At 49.2% G+C, this 23,174-nt stretch overlaps 1 protein-coding gene across 2 annotated transcripts in view; it reads right to left on the bottom strand.

The window, feature by feature from the left end:
- Window positions 1-3,956: 3,956 nt before the first annotated feature.
- CPT1A (carnitine palmitoyltransferase 1A) overlaps window positions 3,957-23,174 on the bottom strand; it is an 80,606-nt gene continuing 61,388 nt past the window's right edge. For both annotated transcript variants that reach the window (XM_008020926.3, XM_008020975.3), the window contains exons 14-19: window positions 21,129-21,293; window positions 11,708-11,842; window positions 10,650-10,802; window positions 9,319-9,432; window positions 8,652-8,744; window positions 3,957-6,816 (exon numbers count right to left, since the gene is read on the bottom strand). In XM_008020926.3, coding sequence (XP_008019117.1) covers window positions 6,730-6,816; window positions 8,652-8,744; window positions 9,319-9,432; window positions 10,650-10,802; window positions 11,708-11,842; window positions 21,129-21,293 — 747 coding nt within the window. In that variant the 3' untranslated portion in view covers window positions 3,957-6,729. The remainder of the gene's footprint in view (window positions 6,817-8,651; window positions 8,745-9,318; window positions 9,433-10,649; window positions 10,803-11,707; window positions 11,843-21,128; window positions 21,294-23,174) is intronic.

Below are 23,174 nucleotides of genomic sequence, written 5' to 3'. Positions count from 1 at the left end.
GAGGACCCCATCGACTCGGGCAGCGCTAAGTGGGACTGCCTAGCTTGACTTCTGACCTTGGGCTTCAAATATATTTTTCTGGCCTGGCGTGGTTGCTCACGCCTGTAGTCCCAGCACTTTGGGAGGCCGAGGCAGGAGGATTACTTGAGGTCAGGAGTTCAAGACCAGCCTGGGCAACATGGTGAAACCCTGTCTCTACTAAAAATACAAAAATTAGGTGGACGTGGTGTCACGCGCCTATAATCCCAGCTACTTGGAAGACTGAGGCAGAAGAATCACTTGAGTCCGGGAGATGGAGATTGCAGTGAGCCAAGATCCCACCACTGCACTCCAGCCTGTGCCACAGAGCTAGACTCCAACTCAAACAAAACAAAACAAAATAAATACAATAAAATTAAAAAAAATAAAATTTTTACTACACTCGAGCTCTCAGGACAGATCCCGGCCGGGAACGCTGCGGGTGGACAGAGGGCAGGGGCTTGCACTGCACGTTCGCAGCCTGGCTTCCACTCCTGATCCTTGGTGAGGTAGCTTACAGGTGCAACTGATGGAGCTGGTCACGAAATAGAAGTCACAAATACGGCCGGGCGTGGTGGTTCACGTCTGTAATCCCAGCACTTTGGGAGGCTGAGGCGAGTGGATCACCTGAAGGCAGGAGTTCGAGACCAGCCTGGCCAACATATATAGTCTCTACTAAAAAATACAAAAACTAGCTGGGTGTGGTGGCGCACGCCTGTAGTCCCAGCTACGCAGAAGGCTGAGGCTTGAACCTGGGAGATGGGGGTTGCAGTGAGCTGAGATTGTGCCACTGCACTCCAGTCTGAGCAACAGAGCAAGGCTCCCTCTCAAAAAAAAAAAAGTCACAAATACAATGAAAGTCTCAAATTTTGGGTGGGGAATGAACTATTTCATCTTTAAGGAGTCAATAGATATCACTGTTTAATCAAGAAAAGAGGTGAAAGTTTAGTTCAAGTGATGGCGGAAACTGCAAAGGGCATAGGACTGGCAGGAGTGGGTGCTGGGGAGACAGCCTCAGGTACTGTCTACTCAGGCACTGTTTCGGTAAAAATAAAGAATGTAAAACAGCTTTCTAATCTCACTTTTAAAAATTACTTTTCTAAGTTTTTAAAGGGTAGTACCCAAGGCACAGCAATACCACGTACTGTTTAGCTGTACATTTAACATTCAAAAATCAAGAAAATTTTGCCCGGGCCTGGGCGTGGTGGCTCATGCCTGTAAACTCAGCACTGTGGGAGGCTGAGGCGGGCGGATGACCTGAGGTCAGGAGTTTGAGACCAGCCTGGCCAACTTGGTGAAACCCCATCTCTACTAAAAGTACAAAAATTAGCTGGGCATGATGGCGCATACTTGTAATCCCAGCTACTCGGGAGGCTGAGGCAGGAGAATCGCTTGAACCGGGAGGTAGAGGCTGAAGTGAGCTGAGATTGCACCACTGTACTCCAGCCTGGGCAACAGAGTGAGACTCTGTCTTTAAAAAAAAAGAAAGAAAGAAAGAAAGAAAACTTTGCCTGGTTGAGAATTCTTAAATTTGGGCCACCAGGTTGAAGACATTCAAAAAGAACTTAGCCAGGACTTCCTAATATGAAAAATTATTTTTGGACATTAAATTCTCACTGTTGGAATATTCCTGCCATGTGAATGACCTAAAATATATTCCAGGCAACGTACGGACTTGACAAACACACTTGAATTCCACTTTTTGGTCGTGTCACTGCAACGAGGAGTGAGATTCGGCTGCACCACATCCTGTGTGCCCTGGCATTTCATCTGTAGAGCAGGATTCCCCAGAATGCAAGCTCTAGTGGCTTCTTCAGATTAAAGTTCAGATAGGTTTTTCTTAGCAAACTCTCCTACTAAAATCTTCAGATGTTACAGATCAAGCTGCGGTCCCTTTGAGCACCACACCATCCCCATCACACTTGAGTCTTGTGTATCTCTCCAGCCCTCTCTCTGGGTATTTACATACAGATGTGTGTGTAGGTCTTACTCTCATTTTATCACAGGAATAATCACATCATCTTGAGTAGGGTTTAAGGGCAGGACTGAGGATCCAACTTGGTCTTTCCAAATTGCAGGAATCTAGAAGGCAGCTGGTATAAATTGAAGAGCCCTGGCCAGGCCCATAATCCCAGCACTTTGGGAGGCCAAGGCAGGCAGATCACTTGAGGTCAGGTGGTCAAGACCAGCCTGACCAACATGGTGAAACCCTGTCTCTACTAAAAATACAAAATTAGCCAGGTGTGGTGGTCCATGCCTGTAATCCCAGCTACTTGTGAGGCTGAGGCAGGAGAATTGCTTGAACCCAGGAGGCGGAGGTTGCAGTGAGCCAAGATTGCACCATTGTACTCCAGCCTGGGCAAAAAGAGCAAAAGTCCGTCTCAAAACAAACAAACAACAACAACGAACATTCACAAAAGCAGAAAAAAAATAATAAAAATAATAAATCGAAGAGCCCAAAAATTATGCATAGCTTGAGTAGCCCAAGCAAGAGAGCAACCCACAAGGCTGCACCATTCATTCATTTACTAATCAGAATCAAATATCTACTGAATAGCATCATGCCAGGCATACACAGCCACCTGTGGGGGTCACCCACTGGTTGCAACGAGTCTGGAGGCTCTGCACCTGCTACTCCTAGACGCTTGCTGCCCTGCTGCACTGGCCAGGCTGGCTCCGTCGAGTCTCTCAGGTCTCAGCTCAACCCCACTGTAAGTGGGTCACCCTCCCTGCCAGCTACCACCCCCTCCCGATGACCCTCTTACTTGCCTCAGAACACTTAAGATCCTTCAACCGGTTGGCTTGTTCTCTTTTTCCTCTGTGATATGGTTTGGCTCTGTGTCCCCACCCAAATCTCATCTTGAATTGTAATCCCTCTGTGTCAAGGGAGGGACCTGGTGGGAGGTGAATGGATTATGGAGGCGGTTTCCCCATGCTGTTCTTGTAATAAGGAGTGAGTTCTCACAAGATCTGATGGTTTAAAAGTGTTCGGCACTTCCCCCTCACTCTCTCTCCTCTGCTGCTAGGTAAGAGGTTTCTTGCTTCCCCTTCGCCTTCTGCCGTGATTGTAAGTTTCCTGAGGCCTCCCCAGCCATGCTGAACTATGAGACAATTGACTGTCTTTTCTTTATACTTACCCAGTCTCAAGAAGGTCTTTACAGCAATGTGAAAATGGACTGATGAGACAGCCAGAACCTGGTGGTGTCACTGCTGTCTCCCCAGCGCCTAGAACAGGTGCTGATATGGTTTGGATGTGTGTCCCCACCCAAATCTCACGTTCAGTGGTAATCTCTAATGTTGGAGGTGGGGCCTGGTGGGAAGTGACTGGATCATGGCCCTATGTTTCTCATGAACGGCAACATCCCTCTTGCTACTGACCTCACCATAGAGTGTGTGAGTTCCTGTGAGATCTGGTTGCTTGCAAGTAAGAGAGCACCTCCTCTCTGTCTCCTTTTGCCATGTGGAATGCCTGCTCCCCCTTTGCCTTCCACCATGAGTAAAAAGCTGCTTGAGGCCTCCCCAGCAGCAGATGCCTCCATGCTTCCTGTACAGCCTGCAGAACTGAGAGCTAATTAAACCTCTTATAAATTACCCAGTCTCAGCTATTTCTTTATAGCAGTGTGAGAATGGCCTAATCCAGGTGCTCAAGAAAAACAGAACAATGGAATTCTCGCATTCCTTTAACATATTTATTGAGCATCTACTATGTATCAGGCACTGTTCTCAGCACTGAGGCAAAGGAATGGATGAATACATGCACAGCAAGTGAAAATCAACAGGCTTTTCTTTCCAGCCCAGCACATGAACTTGGTGATGTCTGTCTGCTCCAAGGCCTTGTTTCCATATGCTCAGACTTTCTACTTTGTCTCAAGTATCTGAACTTGGTCCTTGACTTATAATCCCCTTAATTAATATAACAAAAGAGACAGAAGCAAATCTTGTAGTAGACTGGGGTTAATGTTTTATTAATGATAACCTACATTCACACTGCATTTCTAAGATTTACATCCAAAGAGCATATTGTATTTACATGCACCGGTCAGTCCAAGATAACAAATTCAAACCATGGCTGTGTTAAGACGATGGTTTGTTCCAAATTAAATTAAATAGATAATACTCTTACCAACCCCCTTGGACATGTACAATAACAACCCTCTTCCTCCCCTCAAGGAATATAAAATTGCATTGATAACTGCACTGATGAGCAACAATGACATTTGAAACATTTAAAACCTGAGAGAGAAACCCAAATATGTTTAAGTACTCACATGTCTCCACTCAAATTCCCATGTGAACTGTACGGTAACACAGATTGCTCAGTGGTCAACAGTGCATGATCTAGCTGGCTCTGATAGGGACTGACGCCGGCTGCCGGCTTTTGACGGAAGCACTATTCTTGCCGAGGGCAGAGGGAGTTCATCCCCCCAGCCTGCTTGACTCGTACACCACAGACAATCAGGGACTTTTGTTGTTGTTTTGTTTTTGCTTTTTTTTTTTTTTTTGATGGAGTCTCACTCTGCTGCCCAGGCTGGAGTACAGTGGCGTGATCTTGGCTCACTGCAAGCCTCCCGGGTTCACGCCATTCTCCTGTCTCAACCTCCCGAGTAGCTGGGAATACAGGCGCCCGCCACCATGCCCAGCTAATTTTTTGTATTTTTAGTAGAGACGGGGTTTCACCGTGTTAGCCAGGATGGTCTCGATCTCCTGACCTCATCTGCCCACCTCGGCCTCCCAAAGTGCTGGGATTACAGGCGTGAGCCACCATGCCTGGCTGCCCTTTTTTTTTTTTTGGTCTTTTGTTTTCATTTCTTCTTGCTTTTAGGAGAAAAAAAAATCTTTGGCCCATAAAGGTGGTGTTTTTACATCACAAAGTATACATACATGAAATATGCATGTGGGTCAGGCACAGTGGTTCACGCCCATAATCCCAGCACTTTGGGAGGCTGAGGCGGGCAGATCACTTGAGGTCAGGAGTTCAAGACCAGCCTGACCAATATGATGAAACCCCATCTCTACTAAAAATACAAAAATTAGCCAGGCGTGGTGGGGGGGGGCCTGTAATCCTGGCTATTCGGGAGGCTGAGACAGCAGAATCGCTTGAACCCGCGAGGTGGAGCCTGCAGTAAGCTGAGATCGCACCATTGCACTCCAGCCTAGGCAACAAGAGCAAAACTCCATCTTAAAAAAAAACAAAAAAGGCATGTGCTCTCCGGCAAGCACCTTCCATCGACTCCAACAGTTGAGCCATCACTGTTGTACTGTCAGGGTGCAGGACTCTGAAGGAGTCAGGCCCAACTAGAACCAAGTGGTCAAATAAATAAATACACAATTTAAAACAATGGACAGCTAAGCTTGTCATGACAGCCAGTGGGAATTTCATTCCATGAGGCTTCATTTTTGCATTAAATACTCAAGATGACTCAGTGCATAATTGCTTTGTGGTCCATGAGACGCTTTCGTGAAGGCACTCCTATCTGAAGGACAGGCTGGGTGAACCTAGCACCGTCACTCGAGACACCCTGGCTGGTCACCAAGGTGGGCTGGCATACTGTCTCCATCACCCTCCTTCGAGTCTTCCTCCTCACCGGGTGGGAGGAGAAGGCCATCCCTTGGGGTCGTGGAGCCACTCTCTCCTCGCCACGGTGGGCTGCCCTCCCCTTCCTCACTTGCTGGTCCCGGCTCCGTGGCCAATGCCCTGCCTTCCTTGCTGTCACTCTGGGGAAGAGATCCTCCTGAGGCACGCGTCATGTTTTATTCTTGAGTGAATTATCTGACCATCACGGCCCTTGCTCCCCTTTTAAGACAAGTGCCTGTTATTTCTTTTGTTGCTTATGATGACAACAAGGCAGTCCCAGGAGGGGAGTGTGGCACAGCTGCCCTTGGGAAGGAACTGGTCTTTCTGAGGGGGAGGGGCTGGTGGGATGTAGCAAATGCTTATGTAGGGTTATCCATACTCGGTCAATTGTGAAGGGAACAGTACACCCACAATTCCGACCAAAGACTCCACAAAATAAATCTTCACTCCATCTCCCTTACGCTTAGGGCCTTTCATTTTTAAGGCACTGGGTTGTGAAGACACGAAGACATACAAGCTCAGTAAAACTAAAGACGTTGCATGCTGCTTGCTTCAAATGTGGAGAGGCAAACACAGGCAACTGGACCAGACAGGAACAGTTACCCACGGCGACAAAAGCAGGTCTCCAAAGCACAGCATTTTGGTTAGTGCATTCCAGATGGGTTAGCTATGACTGTGGACACCACCAGCTTGAATAACACATTTTTCTTTTAACAAAACGAAAGTTTACCCTGCTTGGATGATGCTAAATGCCCTTAAGCACTAGGCCTTCGGTTGCCACTGAGAAAGCGCACCATTTCCATTCCAATGTGTGTGAAGCCACAACCCTACTAATTCCTTCATTAACTCAACACGATTTGCATCCCTTAATAAACACAAGCCCATCCGGAGACTTCAGGGGAGACTTTGTCAAATGTCCCCCAAGGGAAGGCAAGTCTGGAAGTAGTGGGGTTACGCTTCACAGGGGTAGAGATACTGTTCTAGGAAAACAAAAACACCCAAATTTTCTGGAAGGAAAACTTCTGAGTTTTTTTCAGAGCAATTTTTCATCCCGAACTAAGATCAGGATTAATGCCTATTTTTCATTTGGTTTGCATCAGAAGAGCTCGTTTTCCTTCCCAGCAGCTCCAGTGGAATTACTTTTTGGAATTAGAACTGAGACCAAACAAAGTGATGATGTCAAACATTGCTTCTTTCAGGTGCTTTCCAAAGCGATGAGAATCCTTTCATGTCAAAACAAAAACCAAAAATGTATTAAAACGTGGCCATCCCCATATTTCAAGCTTTTTCATTTGCAATCTGACCCAACGTTTAATTTAAATTCCTTTCTGCCAGTTCTCTAAGATCTCACCAATGTCTTAAAGCTTAACTTAGACACTCCGGAGAAATGCTGAGGGTAAAGAGATGACAGCTGATGTGTTTGTGCGGGTGTGTTGTCGATCCAAGCCTCTGCCTAATGCCAATGCATTTATCCCACAAAAAACACAATGACCATCCTGAGTGTGGTGGCTCATGCCTGTAACCCCAACACTTTGGAAAGCGGAGGCAGGAGGATTGCTTGAGCCCAGCAGTTCAAGACCAGCCTGGGCAACATGGTGAAACCACATTTCTACAAAAAATACAAAAAAGCAGCCAGGTGTGGTGGCACTCCCCCATAGTCCCAGCTACTCAGGAGGCTGAGGTAGGAGGATCCCCTGAGCCCAAGAAGCTGAAGCTGCAGTGAGCCGAGATCACACCACTGCACTCTAGCCTGGGTGGCAGAGTGAGACCCTGTCTAAAACAAATAACAAAAGAAAACCACGATGAACAAGTGAACCCCAACTTCCTCTGTTAACAGGGACAGTGGCATGGGTTGCCAGGCTATGTACAACAAGGAAAGCAGAATATAAATAAGAGCAATGTGCCATGCTAGGGAGGAGGTCCCTTGATCCATTCACAGAGGAAGCCGGGGGTCCCCTGCTCTGTACGCAGATTTCTTAGTGTGTACCCATTATTCTTAGTTCACCTTCCAAGTGCTAAAGAGTATGAAAGTTACAGCAGCACCCCAACGTTAAGCTTCAAAACCACTGCTGCCAACAGAGGTAAACATGTTAAACCAAATTAGATATATTTCCTTTTTTTTTTTTCTGAGATGGGTCTCACTCCATTGCCCAGGCTGCAGTGCAGTGGCATGATCCTGGCTCACTACAACCTCCACCTCCCAGGTTCAAGTGATTCTCCTGCCTCAGCCTCCTGAGCAGCTGGGATTACAGACGTGTGCCATCACACTGGCTAAGTTTTGTATTTTTAGTAGAGGCGGGGTTTCACCACATTGGCCAGGATGGTTTCAAACTCCTCACTTCAAGTGATTGGCCCGACTCTGCCTCTCAAAGTGCTGAGATTACAGGTATGAGCCACTGTGCCCGGCCAAGATACATCTCTTTAAAACTAGGTAAAGAGAATTCTGGAATTCACTTATGGCTGGGCACAGTGGCTGAAGCCTATAATCCCAACACTGGGACGCTGAGGTAAGAGGATCGTGTGATCCCAGGAGTTCGAGACTAGCCTGGGAAACATGGGGACACCCTGTCTGTACAAGAAATTTTTTAATTAAAAAAATTTAGGCCGGGAATGGTGGCTCATGCCTGTAATCCCAGCACTTTGGGAGGCCAAGGCAGGTGGATCATCTGAGGTCAGGAGTTCGAGACCAGCCTGCCCAACATGGTGAAACCCCGTCTCTACTAAAAATAGAAAAAAAATTAGCTGGGCGTGGTGGTGGGCACCTGTAGTCCCACCTACTCGGGAGGCTGAGGCAGGAGAATCACTTGAACCCAGGAGACAGAGGTTGCAGTGAGCCAAGATCTCGCCCCTGCACTCCAGCCTGGGCGACAGAGTAAGACTGTGTCTCCAAAAAAAAAACAACATTTAAAAAAGAAATCCATTTATGTGAAAATGCCCAAACCAAGTAAAAGCAGGCAGTTGAATTGAATTTTTCTGTCAAATTAAAGATGTGTTCCCTTAAAAAGAATAAAGTAAAAATACCCCATCTTCGGGAGAAGGAACTTCTTTTCATACGTACCGTCTCAGGGCAAGAGAACTTGGAAGAAATGTGGAAATTGATGAGGTTCTCTCCCACAAGGATGTATGACACACCATAGCCATCGTCAGCAACCTGGAGGACAAGGGAATTTGAATTTGTTGCTGGGAAATGAGACAGCATGAAAAAGGGACTTTCTAATGTTCTAAATGCAACACTGGCCGGGCTCGGTAGCTCCTCCTTGTAATCTCAGCACTTTGGGAGGCTGAGGCAGACAGGTCACTCGAGCCCAGGGGTTCGAGACCAGCCTGGACAACATTGCGAAACCCTGTCTCTACAAAAAACAAAAACAAAACAAAACAAAAAAAATAGCTGGGCATAGTGGCATGCATCTGTAGTCCCAGCTACTTGGGAGGCAGAGTGGGAGGATCACCTGAGATGGGGAAGGTTCAGGCTGCCGTGAGCCATGATCATGCTTACTGCATTCCAGTCTGGGTGACAGAGCGAGACCTTGTCTCAAAAAAAAATAAATAAATAAGTGCAAGACTGCCAAGGACATCCACAGCAACGATCAGCAGTAATTCCTTCACAGCGGAAGAACTGCAAGGTAACAGGGGCACCCAGCACGGAGATGGGCCCATCACATCCCATTACCCATCCCATCGCCACGCCCCACTTCACTGCGCCTTGCCCAGCCCGCTGCACTCACCGGTCCAAAGCCCCCTCCGCTGGACACATACTCTGGGTTATTCTCCAGGTCAAACAGCTCCACTTGCTGCTGAGGGGTCTGGCTTGTTGATAATCTCCAAGGCTCAGATAAAACCTATTGAGTGAAACAGAAAAATGTTCCAATGACACTTTTCCTAATCCCCTCCTCTACCGGCCCTCAGGAGTCGCCTTGGGAAGACAAGAAAAGCCTGGCTTGGTCTTTTGATTGTTCCAGACACCACAAGTCTGTGTCTCCAAGGCCTCACTGGCTTGGACAGCGTATCTGCAGAGAGGAAGTGGGGTGTGCGGGACCCCCAGACTAGGGCAGGGAGTGTGGGGTGGGGGGTGGGGGGCATACCAACCAATAGCATCTCACACAGTGAAGGTAACAGATATATGGAGTATGATTCGGAATGGGGACAGAGGTGTCAGACTTGTACCAACTCCCACGAGCCAGCTGCCAAATTTTCAGAGAATTTTCAAGCTGGCTGTTAAATACAGCCACTATTAAAAATTAAATTTGCCAGGCGCAATGGTTCATGTCTGTAATCCCAGCACTTTGGGAGGCCAAGGTGGGTGGATTGCCTGAGCTCAGGAGTTTGAGACCAGCCTGGGCAACACGGTGAAACCCCGTCTCTACTAAAAAAGTAAATAAATAAATAAATTAGCCAGGTGTGGCAACGTGTGCCTGCAATTCCAGCTACTTGGGAGGCTGAGGCAGGAGAATAGCTTGAACCCAGGAGGCAGAGGTTTCAGTGAGCTAAGATGGTGCCACTGCACTCCAGTCTGGGTGACAGAGCGAGACTCCATCTCCAAAAAATAAAAAATAAAATAAATAAATAAATAAATAGAAATTAAATTAAATTTGAGCTGGGCGCAGTGGTGCACATCAGCTACTCAGAAGACTAAGGAGGAAGAATTGCTTGTGTCTAGGAGTTTGAGACAACACTGGGCAACACTGTGAGACCCTGTCTCAAAAAATAATAATAATAAATTTCATAAACTTACAATAAACTAAAGGATTTTAAAAACAAAGGTGGTATGCACTCACAGCTCATCACTCCCCAGTTACTTCCGTGCATCTTCCTGTGACATAAGCTCTCGAGGTCTTCGGGTCTATTAAGTCAGGGGCTACCTGTGAGCAGTTACTGAGGAAGTGCAGTACTAAACGCGCTGCTCCCATTTTCCATTTTATGACAGCTACGCCCACAGACCCTTTTTTTTTTTTTAAATGCCCATTCTGACGTTAAAATGAGTTAATGCAAGGCTGCAGTAATTTACTAAGTTTTGGTCTAGCCAACACAACTGATGGAAGAAGTGGAAGAGACTTACTTCCTTAAGGAAAGGGGACTCCACAGCGAGATATTTAGACACCACGTAAAGGCAGAAGAGGTGACGATCGATCCCGGAGCCGGTCATGGCGAGGCGATACATATGCTGATGCTTCTCAGACGCCACCTTGAACAATTTCAGCCTCTGTTCCACCTGAGTGATGAAAGGCGGGAAGGACATATGTTGCATGTCTCAAGTTGAGCGGTTATGAATCTAAGTTAGCCACCACACCCGGCTAATATTTTTTGTATTTTTCGTAGAGATGGGGTTTCAACATGTTGCCCAGGGTGGTTTCGAACTCCTGAGCTCAGGCAATCTGACTGCCTCAGCCTCAGCCTCCCAAAGTACTGGGATGACAGGCATGAGTCACCGCGCCTGGCCTGACAGCCTTTCCAGAATGAAGTTTGTCTCGGAAAAAAGAGCCCTGGCCTGTGTCTCCTCCAGGGGTCAGCAGAAAGCACCTGCACAGTGGGGTCAGGTGGACCCAGTGGCCTGGGTCTGACCTCGGCCATTAATAAGCCGAGTGGCCCAGCAGCTGCTGAATTCATCTAGGCCTCTGTTTCTTTATCTACGGAAATGAACTGAGGACACTTCTCAGGACCACCGCTAAGAATTTAAAGGACAGTGTACGGAAAACCCCCAGGCCCCAGCCTGGCACTTGGGGCCCAGTGTGGCAATGGCTCTAATAACCAATGGAAGGTCTCCGTGTGACGGTCACAGCTGGCCTACCCTCACACCAGCTACCTGTTCAGTTCCGAGGCAGCCACCCGCTATGCCTTTCCTCACTGTGGTGTCCTGGACGAATTTAAAGACTCTCAGGAAGTAGAATATGATTCGGAGAAGTATCATTTGTAACATGCCTCTCTGTATCTGTCCCTACCTTTACCTTTTAATACCTTCTGTACCCTTGACAGGGGCAGAGGAAAGAAGCTGAATTGAGCACCCCTGAAGAAGGTGGTACAGGACTGATGAGATCAGAGAAGCTGGAGTGGCGGCCTCCAGAGGCCTTTTAGGGAAGCATGACAAGCACGCTGTGCCCTCAGCCTATGGCACGTTACCGTCTGGGCCGGGTCCACCATGGCCCGCACGAAGTCACACGACTCAGCGGTGCAGGAGCGCACGGTCTCCGTTCTCCCCTCTCGGAAGAGCCGCGTCATGGAGGCCTCGTATGTGAGGCAAAACTTGCCCATGTCCTGGGGAAAGAGAAGTACTTTAGTGCACGGCAGGGCATGCTGACATGTCTAAAACACAAGGAAGGATAGGGTAAGGTCGCCAAGGAGAAGCGGACTTTATCGTCAACTCTTTTTTGAGACGGGGCCTTGCTGTTGCCCGGGCTGGCGCGCAGTAGCCTGATCATAGCTCACTGCAGCCTCAACCTCCTCCAGCTCAGGTGATCCCCCAACCTCGGCCTCCTGAGTAGGTGGGACTACAGGTGCATGCCGCCATGCCTGGCTAATGTTTTTATTTTTATTTTTTGTAGAGACAGGGTTTCACCAGGTTGCCCAGGATGGTCTTGAACTCCTGGCTGAAGCGATCCACCCGCCTTGGCTTCCCAAAGTGCTGGGATTACAGGTGTGAGCCACTGTGCCCAGCCTATTGTCGATTTACGTTTTCAGTCTCCGGCCGCTTTTACATGTGGGTAGTTACATGGCAGCTGACAGAGGTGTCACTGGCTTCAGGAAGGGCCTGGTGGAGGTGGGAGGTCAGTTTCTAGGTTAACCAGGTTTCTGTTTCAAGATGCAACTGATACCATGACACCCTCCCCACCCCCGAGTCCAACACACCTCCACTGCATTCCCTTCCCGCGGAGGTGCAGCCTGCAGCTGTGTACAGGAGGAATGCTGTGCACAGCAGGGGATCGCATTTGAAATTATTTAAAGACACAACGTATTGCCTGGAACAACTCCACCGTGTCTGGAAGATGGTGAGAATGATCTGGGAGAGGCTGTGTTGGGGTGCAGGAGGAATGTCTTTAGCAGGAGGGCGGGAAGTGGGTGGGGCCGGAGCCTGAAGCACAGCCACTGCCCCTGTTAGACAGGAGCCTCTGGCAGATGCAAAGGGAAGGTGTCTTCCGAAAGCTCCTGTTTTCTGGGTGAAACAGAAGAAAGGGTGCCTGCTGAGGGCCGGGCTGGGGAGGAGGTGCTGGCATTTAGGGGTGTGGAACACGGTGCCCAGGCCCACTGGGGTCAGCGCTCATTCATGGGGAGGGGAGATAAGCCAACTGTTGAATGCTTTTTTCCAGCGAGGCCGGCTCTTTGGGAACAGAATCACAGCAGCTGGAGAGCTGGGCTGAACCCGGGAGCCTCTGTAGGCTCCCCAGGTGAGTTCAGGGGGACCAGGCAGCCGAGGGAAGGGATGGTCCCAAAGAACCATGGAACCCGTGCCCAGGGAAGAGAAAAGGGAAGGCAGGGAGGGACAAGGGGATGGGGTCAAGGAACGTGGGCATCTGGACCTACAGAGGACGGCACGGCAGGAGGGGCTGGTGGCCTGAGGCTGAGCCGTGGTGGAGATAACGGGATAGTGCAGCAAGGGCGCCTGCTGGGAACAGCAGATGGTGGGTAAGGACACAGACCGAGTCCCAGGGAGCACGCGGCAGTGGGAGGAACAGCATCTGCGCGCTGACCCAAGAGGGGGCCCGGGGCCACCAGGCCAGCTCAAAGAGGGCCAGGTTCCAAGTGGGGAAGGGAAGGTGATAAGTAGCAGTTTATGGACCCAAACGATTCCTGACCAGACACATCCCTGGACATTAGGGTGCACCCTGGCACAGGCCCTGGTGGCCCCAGGGTGGCAGACCTGCCAATCTGCAGACGACACCATGTGGCAGGCTGACACTGTCAAACGAACCCAGAAGAGGGTGCCAGAGGCAAGGCTGGGCTGAACACAGGACCCACTTAGCCTGGGATGGGGGAGCCGGACAGAGCACAGGACCCGCTCAGCCTGGGGATGGGGGAGCCGGACAGAGCATAAGACCCTCGCAGCCTGGGAACGGGGAGCCAGACAGAGCACAGGACCCACTCAGCTGGGGAACAGAGAGCCGGACAGAGCACAGGACCCGCTCAGCCTGGTTAACAGGGAGCCGGACAGAGCACAGGACCCGCTCAGCCTGGGAAGGGGGAGCCGGACAGAGCACAGGACCCGCTCAGCCTGGGGAACAGGGAGCCGGACAGAGCACAGGACCCGCTCAGCCTGGGGAACAGGGAGCCGGACAGAGCACAGGACCCGCTCAGCCTGGGGAACAGGGAGCCGGACAGAGCACAGGACCCGCTCAGCCTGGGAAGGGGGAGCCGGACAGAGCACAGGACCCACTCAGCCTGGGGAACAGGGAGCCGGACAGAGCACAAGACCCACTCAGCCTGGGAAGGGAGAGCTGGCCAGAGCACAAGACCCGCTCAGCCTGGGAAGGGGGAGCCGGACAGAGCACAGGACCCGCTCAGCCTGGGGATGGGGGAGCTGGACAGAGCACAGGACCCACTCAGCCTGGGAAGCGGGAGCCGGACAGAGTACAGGACCTGCTCAGCCTGGGAAGGGGGAGCCGGACAGAGCAAAGGACCCACTCAGCCTGGGGAAGGCGGAGCCGAACAGAGCACAGGACCCCCGCAGCCAGGGAAGGCCTGGCACCTGCACACAGGCCCAGCTGAAGTCAGGCTCCTCACAGTGCAGCCAAGATCTCTGGAGAGGAGGCCCCCGAAAGGCAGAAGAAAGTGTCCAGGACCAGGGCCCTGTGAAATGAGAGTGCATCAGCCAGAAGGAAAAGGAAATGGAAGGCATCGACAAGAGCAGCAGCTTTGCAGAGGGAAACGTCTAGAGACCGTAGAGCACCTCGGACACCAGCGCCCAGCAGCACTTCCAGTGAGGACCTGGCTGAGCCCCCAGGATCCCCCTAGAATAGCTGGCCGCCTTGGGGAGCTCTCTCCGCCAACCCACAGATGCCACCAACCCTGGTGGCATGACACGACACTCAAGATTCCCTCGGGAGTGGGGGTCACAGGCCTGGGGCCTGCTATGAGGACACGGGGCCTCCTGCTTCCCAGGTTGATAGCAAACACACCTTTCAGAGCACTTCCTGCGTCTCCTCACCACAGGGCAATTCACAGGGGCTCACAATGAAGAAGTGGGGAGTGGGAGAGAGAGAGAAGCAGATAAAAGGGAAAGCGGAAAAGTGGCATTTTAGTTATTTAATAAAGGCAAACTTGAACTATATGATACAATGATTCATTTGAAGTCAACGTTCCAATATCAAACTTTAATTGCGTTAAGTTATGAGAACAGTCATGCCTTGTGCCCACAGTTTAAAAGACAGTCATCTAAAAAACTTCTGGGCAAATGCATTGAGTGTAGTGTGCAAGCCCCACTTGAGCTCAGACGCCATCAAAGGGCCAAACCATGTTACAACTGCAGCACCCTTGACCCACTGTGACCAGCCGCCATCAGGAGGATGGCCCTTCGCTGTCACAAAAACATTTCCAGTTTCTAAGAAGCAGGATTCAAAGACAGTCTATAGATATACTGACATATACGGCATCACACACTAGCACTGCTATTACGGGGCTAATGATTCAGGTTGGTAGGGCCTGGGAATTTTTCACCTCTAGTTTCAAAAAAAAAAAAAAGATTCCAAAGCAGGAAGCAAACAACTGCAGACTAGAATGAAAACCACTGTCTAATGTTAGCATTCAATTCATATTCAATATTCAATACTGATTTACTGATGCTCCCGGCACAGGCAGGCTGATCATGAACTCCTGCCCTCAGGTGATCCACCCGCCTTGGCCTCCCAAACTGCTAGGATTACAGGCGTCAACCACCATGCCCGGCACTCCAGCCTGGGCAACAGAGTGAGACTCTGTCAAGGAGGAAAAAGAAAAAAAAAAGAAAGAAAAGAAAAGAAAAAGGAACCTTCACAACACCACCCACTAATATGTTGCATTTATCCTTTCTAGACTTTGCATATAATGAAGCAAGAGTCGAGAAACTTCTGTAAAATGCAGAACAGGCTGTGCAGGCCACGTGTTCTCTGTGGCGACTACTCTGCTTTCCCACTGGAGTGAGAACAGCACAGACAACATGTGAAAGTCAGGCATGGCCGTGCCCAGAGCGCTTCACTGATGAACGCTGAGACTTCACGTAATTTTCACATGTCACCAAGTATTAGTTACACCTTTTGATTTTTTTTCAACTATTAAATATGTGAAACCATTCTTAGCTTTAAAGCCATAAAAACAAAAACAAAAACATGTGAAGGGCCAGGTTTGGCCTGTGAACCACAGTCTACAGATCATTGTAAGGAACAACTGACTTTCACATACTGTTTTATGACTAAATATTTTTCTGTATAATATGCCACAGATGGCCGGGTGTAGTGGCTCACACCTGTAATCCCACCACTTTGGGAGGCCAAGGATTGCTTGAGCCTAGGAGCTTGAGACCAGCCTGGGAAACAAAGTGAAACCCGATCTCTACAAAAAATACAAAAATTAGCCAGGCCTGGTGGTGAATGCCTATAGTCCCAGGTACCCGGGAGACTGAGGTGGAAGGATCGCCTGCACCCAGGGAGGTCGAGGATGCAGTGAGCCATGATTGTGTCACTGCACTCCAGCCTGGGCAAGAGTGAGACCCTGCCTCAAAAAAAAAAAAAAAAAAAGTGGGCCGGGCGCGGTGGCTCACGCCTGTAATCCCAGCACTTTGGGAGGCCGAGGCGGGCGAATCACAAGGTCAGGAGATCGAGACCATGGTGAAACCCCGTCTCTACTAAAAAATAGAAAAAAATTAGCTGGGTGCAGTGGCGGGCGCCTGTAGTCCCAGCTACTTGGGAGGCTGAGGTAGGAGAATGGCGTGAACCCGGGAGGCGGAGCTTGCAGTGAGCCGAGATTGCGCCACTGCACTCCAGCCTGGGCGACAGAGCGAGACTCCGTCTCAAAAAAATAAAAATTAAAAAAAAAAAAAAAAAAAAAAGTGTGTGTATATATATACACATATATATGCTATAGACATCACTTAATAGCTATAAAATATTCCCCTGTATGAAAATACCATATTTTAATTTAGTATCATGAAAGGAAGATTCTCTCTGCTGAAAAGAAAGGATTACACTGAGAGCTGAGCTGTGCAAGAAGCTGCTTTTCCTTTTGTTCCCAAGCAGAGAGTGACAGATAAAAGGCGAAACATCTCCACCCTGTCTGTGTTCGCTGGGTTTTGTGTAACGAATACGTAACTGACAATTCCCCTACTGCCCCTTTTCTCTTGCATCATGGGAATTCCGTAATGTGGCCATGCTCTCCCTCCTTCCCCTCTAGCCTGCTTTTCCCTCTAAATACTGAAGCCCTCAAAACCAAAACCACCTTTGGAGGAAGGCACAGGCCCGTCTCCCAGGCACGCATCACTAACCTTGGCAAAATCAACTTCTAAATGGATTGAGACCTATCTCAGACCCTTTCTGGTTTCCAGCATTAACTTTTTTTTTTTTTTTTTTGGTGAGATGGAATCTCGCTCTGTCACCCAGGCTGGAGTGCAGTGGCATGATCTCGGCTCACTGCAAGCTCTGCCTCCCAGGTTCACGCCATTCTCCTGCCTCAGCCTCCCGAGTAGCTGGGACTACAGGTGCCCGCCACTATGCCCGGCTAATTTTTTGTTTTTTTAGTAGAGACAGGGTTTCACCGTGTTAGCCAGGATGGTCTCCATTTCCTAACCTCGTGATCTGCCCGCCTCAGCCTCCCATAGTGCTGGGATTATAGGAGTGAGACCACTTTAATCGCTACAATCTTCGAACTCCCACACTTTTGAGTTTTAGGATTTGAAAAAGTACATGTCCACCTCCCCCTGTCCCTGTCCCACCTCTGCCTGATTGATTTTCTTTTCAAAAATGTTATGGATGACTCTCAAATGTTAGGCTTTTCAAGCTTCAAGATCAACTGGGCAAACTCCTCTCCTGAAGCTTCTGCCTAACCTTTTACTGTGTTCATATTAAACATGTGAACTGGGCCAGGCATGGTGGCTCATGCTTGTAACCCCAGCACTTTTGGAGGCTGAGGCAGGCAGGTCACTTGAGGTCAGGAGTTCGAGACCAGCCTGGCCAGCACGGTGAAACTCCGTCTCTACTAAAGATACAAAAATTAGCCGGGTGTGGTGGCAGGCACCTGTAGTTCCAGCTACTCGAGGGGCTGAGGCAGGAGAATCACTTGAACCCAGAAGGCGGAGGCTGCAGTGAGCCGAGATCATGCCGCTGCATTCTAGCCTGGGCAACAGAGTAAGGCTCCGTCTCAAAAAAAAAAAAAAAAAAAGTATGAACTGGGAACATCCCTCCCTCTATGGTTCTTAAGTTTTTTCAATCCAAAATCATGGCTTTTTCTCCCTCTCCCTGGGGAAGAGTTCGGGGGTGGGTGCTCCTTGGCTTTCTTCCCAGAGTCCAGTCTGCTTTATACACGTATGCCTGGAGGGTGGGGCCCCAGATTCTCCTTTCTATTACATTCTCTTATTGTATTTCCCACTTGGCCATCATCCTTACGCAAGAAAGCTGGTGGTCTTTGTGCGCCTCTGTGCTGGGCCGGCTCACTGAGTATACCTCTTAATCATCAAAGCCTTTCTGCTGCTCCGTCTCCTGAGCAGACACCAATGCTCCTCCTGCCCGATTACCCTGTCAGCTGCTGGAGGCATCCTCATCTTTCTTGTTTTAATGGGACTGCCTCCCACACTTTTACCTTGACGCAGTAGCTAGCTATTAACACACGATGCCATTTATCCTGTTAAGGAAAGAGCCCTGTTACTAAGCCCCTTGACCAAGAGCTGTTATCAGGAATGGATGTTAAATGTGAAATGTCTTCTTAGGATCTGTGAGACTCACTCTCTAGGTTCTTCTCTGACCCACCAGTATGGTTTAGCGTATGACTGGATGTACTGACACAAAACCAGCCTCTCACTGCTGGTGGACGCCACTGTCGGTGACTCTTCTTTTCCTACGTGGTGGATTCTACTTGCTAAGATTTTATTGAGGGTCTCTGCACTTCCATTCATGAGGGAAGCTGGTCTGTGTTTCCTTTTTCTGTGTTTAGCTGCAGCACAGTGGTGAAAGCCACAGGTTCTGGAACAAACCTGCCTGGTTCTGATCTCCGTCCTGCTGCGTAGGAGGCTGCAGCCCTCAGGCAAGAGGCTTCACCTCTGAGTGTGGAAGGCAGAGATGAAGAGGTGCCTTCCTTGGGGCTGTCCTGATGTTTCGCTCGCTCCTGCAAAGTACTTGGCACAGTGGCTGGTGCTCCTTGCACCTCATTCCCACACCTGGGCCACGTGGGTTCTGGGGAGCAGAGGGGGTGGCTTCCTTTCTTTGTGGAGTCTTTGAGCCGCAAGCTCTTTGGAGCCACGAGGTGGCTGCCTGACAACCTCTCACTTTGGTCCATGGACCACAGACCTTTACAGGCTTTCTACCTTGAGTCAGCATCACTAATTTGTACTGCTTGCAGGAGAGTCATTTCATCAAGTTCTAAAATGTACTAAAATGCAGCGTGGCATTCCCTTACTAAACTCCTCTCTGGGTCCTGCACTTACTTGCAGGGACTTCTTTTAAAAAAGAAAAAAAATTTGAAAAGATAAAATACCATCCTTTCAGTATATGAGGTATCAACTGCTTGCACGCCCTCACACTGCACATGTATGGGCAAAATCTGCTCATCAGTTCTCAAAATCCAGCTCACTGATTCTGAGATGCGATGCCTCTATTCCATGTCAGCTTTTCATCACATGATCTTTAGTCAATGATCTGTCACAGACAGGAGCTTGTCACTGCACTCCAGTGCTCTGCCCAGCTGCTTTTGGTTCACGCCTAGTGAGCATGTTACTTGGGAAAGCAAAGCTTCATAACTGTGACAGTCATTGCAGAACTGTATTAGCATGCATTTTAAATATGATTGTAGCCCATTCATTCCAGTTCATCCGATATTAACACTGCCTATTACTTCTCTGTAACTGTTTGTTTTCTTAACTTTAGGTGGAGAGGGCACAGACTCTGGAGCCGCCAGCCAGCTTTATCCCTGCCTAATGCTACCCTGGCCAAGCACCTGGCCTCTCTGCACCTGTTTCTTCACCTGTAAAATGGGATAACAAGAGTTTCTGGGGCATAATGGAGACTTATAAATTTTTAAAAATGGGATAACAAGAGTGCTTCCCAGGTGGAGAGATAGTGAGGTATGATGTACATGATGCACCAAGCAAAACTCAACAATGGCACAATCGTTACCAAGGTTGGGGGGGGGCAGAGCCACACACTGCATACGTGTACAGCATTCAAGTTTTAAAACAATGCCGGGCACGGTGGCTCATGCCTATAATCCCAGCACTTTGGGAGGCCAAGGCAGACGGATCATCTGAGGCCAGGAGCTCGAGAACAGCTGGCCAACATGGTGAAACCCACCTCTATTAAAAATACAAAAAATTAGCTGGGCATGGTGGTGCACACCTGTAATCCCAGCTACTTGGGAGGCTGAGGCAGGAGAATCACTTGAACCCAGGAGGTGGAGGTTGCAGTGAGCCGAGATCACGCCAGCCTGGGCAACAACAGTGAGATTCTATCTCAAAAAAAAACGTTGGGAATATCTCAAGCCAAAGCCACGATGACTTCTGTTGCTCCCAGAAACCAGGGGCTCCCTCTCTGGGATGGAATGCTCCCTCCAATGGACAAGAAGACCCATTCACGTCCCTGCTAGGGGTGCGGGCTGCTCCTCCAACAGGAGTCGCCAGGTGCAAGTCAAAATATGGCCAGTGCTCAGAAAAAATAGATGGAAATGCCACGTGTATACGGAGGATCCAGCCCATAGCACCTCCAAGTGGCTGGAGTTTCTCCTTTTACGGAAGGGGATGTCAAAGGCCAGAGATGTTAAGTAATTTACCCACAGACATCACTTAATAGCTATATAATATTCCACTGTATGAAAATACCATAATTTAATTTAGTATCATGAAAGGAAGATTTATTCTGCCAAAAGGAAAGGATTAAGCCAAAAGCTGAGTCATGCAAGAAGCTGCTTTTTATTTTGTTCCCAAGCAGAGAGCGACAGATGAAAGGTAGAACATGACCACTCTGTGATCACCTGACCTCTGTAAAGTGCAGATTTACCAAGCGCCAGATGAATACAACTGACTATTCCCCTATCTGCCCACACTATTTCCACTTTAGCAAATACTAGGCTTCGGGGCTTATTTTGGGGCTTAACTCTCCCTCTGTAGAGTGATGAGATCTCACTTTGTACCCATCCCCCATACTCTCCCTCTCCCACGTCAGCTGGGAATCTACGCCTGCTGGAGGGGGATTTGCGAGCTTCGCCTGCATGCGTGGTGAAACACCCCACGCCACCCGGTCCCCGGAGACCGGGGGTGGGGGCTGTGCTTCTCCTGTGTCGGGTTTCGGGCCTTCCCTCCCCACTAGGTGAACAGTCTTGGGCAGGTGTAGGAAACCCCAAAGTGCTCACGAGAAAACTCTAGGCGGTCGGTTCTTACCTTGTAGTGCGCCAGCTGGAGGGCCAGCTGCACAAAGGCGTCTGGGCTTGTGCGACATTTCTTGATGATTCCTTTACCAAAGGCAACGAATGGGAAGGAATGGAAATCCACGTCGTTTGCCAAAAGATTTGCGGTGTTCAGGGAGGTCTCTATAACCTCTTGACACTAGAGAGAAAGAAGAAAAAGGTTTTACGGAACGAGGGGATAAAAGTACTGACGCACACCCAGAGGGAAATCGGAGGCTGGCTTTCAGTGCACCTACAAACTCGGTACTGGGAAGTACACAAACGTTTTCCTGACCCAGAAAAGCTAGTAAGTTAGGGGCATGGTTCCCTGACCCCGGAGGAGAAGCCGGAATGTTAGAGCAGGTAGCTGGTCTGACATGAGCAGGCCAGGAGAGGGCTTCCTTCGACACACACTGGGAATGTCAGGCGACCATCATTGATGGTCAGGTGGTTGTGAACTGCCTCTCTAAAATAATAATTGATCACAGCCGGTGCCAGGGAAAGGCAGCCTCCCAGTACATAGAAACGGAGGTGGTGACCAGCAGCTTCCGGATAAGATCTCAGGCGCCGGGCGAACGGGCTCAAGCATGCGCACTGAGAGGCAAAATGGCGGCGTCTAACTGGAGTATGATCTTCCTCTAGGAATGCTAGACAGGCAAGGGAAGAACACCTCAAGTGAGCATGCGCACAATTCCAGTAAACACACTGCGCATGCTCCCTTCCCAAGCTCTGGCAGCCACTGTGCAAGCGGATAGCCCACCCCAAGGGAGGAATCAGAAGTAACGCAAGACCCTGGAAGCATGCCAATGTGTAAAACCTCAAGTCAAGAGGTCAAACCTCGCACTTGATCTCCCAAGTTGGCCGCTTGGCCCGCTTCCAAATGTACTTTCCTAAGTTTTTTAATAAACTTTCTCTCCCGCTCTTGGTCTCTCCTGCCTTCTGCCCCACAGTCAAGTTCGTTCTGAGAAGGCAAGAATTGAGGTTGCTGCAGACCGCTACAGTGAGACTCCAGAGTGTTTTGCATAGTCACACGTCATCTCATGAAGCCCACGGTCATCAGACAGCGGCGATCAAGAAACACATTTTTTTACTTATTATTTTTTATTTATTTGAGACAGGGTCTCGCGCTCTGTCGCCAGGCTGGAGTGCAGCGGTGCCATCTCTGTTCACTGCAACCTCTGCCTCCCTGGTTCAAACCATTCTCCCGTCTCAACCTCCCGAGTAGCTGGGACTACCGGCGCCTACCACTATGGCCGGCTAATTTTTGTATTTTTACTAGACACGGGGTTTCACCACGATGGCCAGGCTGGTCTTGAACTCCCGACCTTAGGTGATCGACCCACCTCTGCCTCTCAAAGTGCTGAGATTACAGGCGTGAGTCACTGTGCCCGACTGATAAAACACATTCTTAAAAATAAATCTTAGAAAATAAATGGACAACCATACAATGAAATACTAAGCACTAGAAATAAATGAGTCATAAAACTTAAAAGACTTCAAGGAAATTTAAACTCTTAGTACTAAGTTAAAGAAGCCAATATGAAAACGCTACACACGGACGATTCCAATTACAGCAGCAGCCTTTATCCATGTGGATCCATTCTAAGACTCCCCACAGATGTCTAACACTTCAGATAGTGCCAAACATTATACATACGGTGTTTTCTCAATCTCATAACCAAGACAGTCACTAAGTGGGTAGCACCTATAGCACAGACACACTTGACAAAGGAACAAAAGGATGATTCCATCCTGCATGTGACTGCACAGGACAGGAACTTTCATCACACCACTGTCTCCAGAATTGGTGGGTTCTTCTTGGTCTCACTGACTTCGAGAAAGAATCCGCGGACCCTCGCAGTGTGTCTTACAGTTCTTAAAAATTGTGTGTCCGGAGTTTGCACCTTCTTCCCAGTGGCGCTGGCTTCACGAATAAAACTACAGATCTTCATAGTGAGTGTAACACCTGATAATCGCAGCGAGAACCCAAACAGCAAGCATCAACAAGATTTACTACAAACGGCGAAAGACCAACGCTTCC

Source organism: Chlorocebus sabaeus, chromosome 1, assembly GCF_047675955.1.
Source record: "Chlorocebus sabaeus isolate Y175 chromosome 1, mChlSab1.0.hap1, whole genome shotgun sequence".
Taxonomy (NCBI): Eukaryota; Metazoa; Chordata; class Mammalia; order Primates; family Cercopithecidae; genus Chlorocebus; species Chlorocebus sabaeus.
Note: the sequence above shows the minus strand (reverse complement) of the source record. Positions and strands in the feature narration are given on the sequence as shown.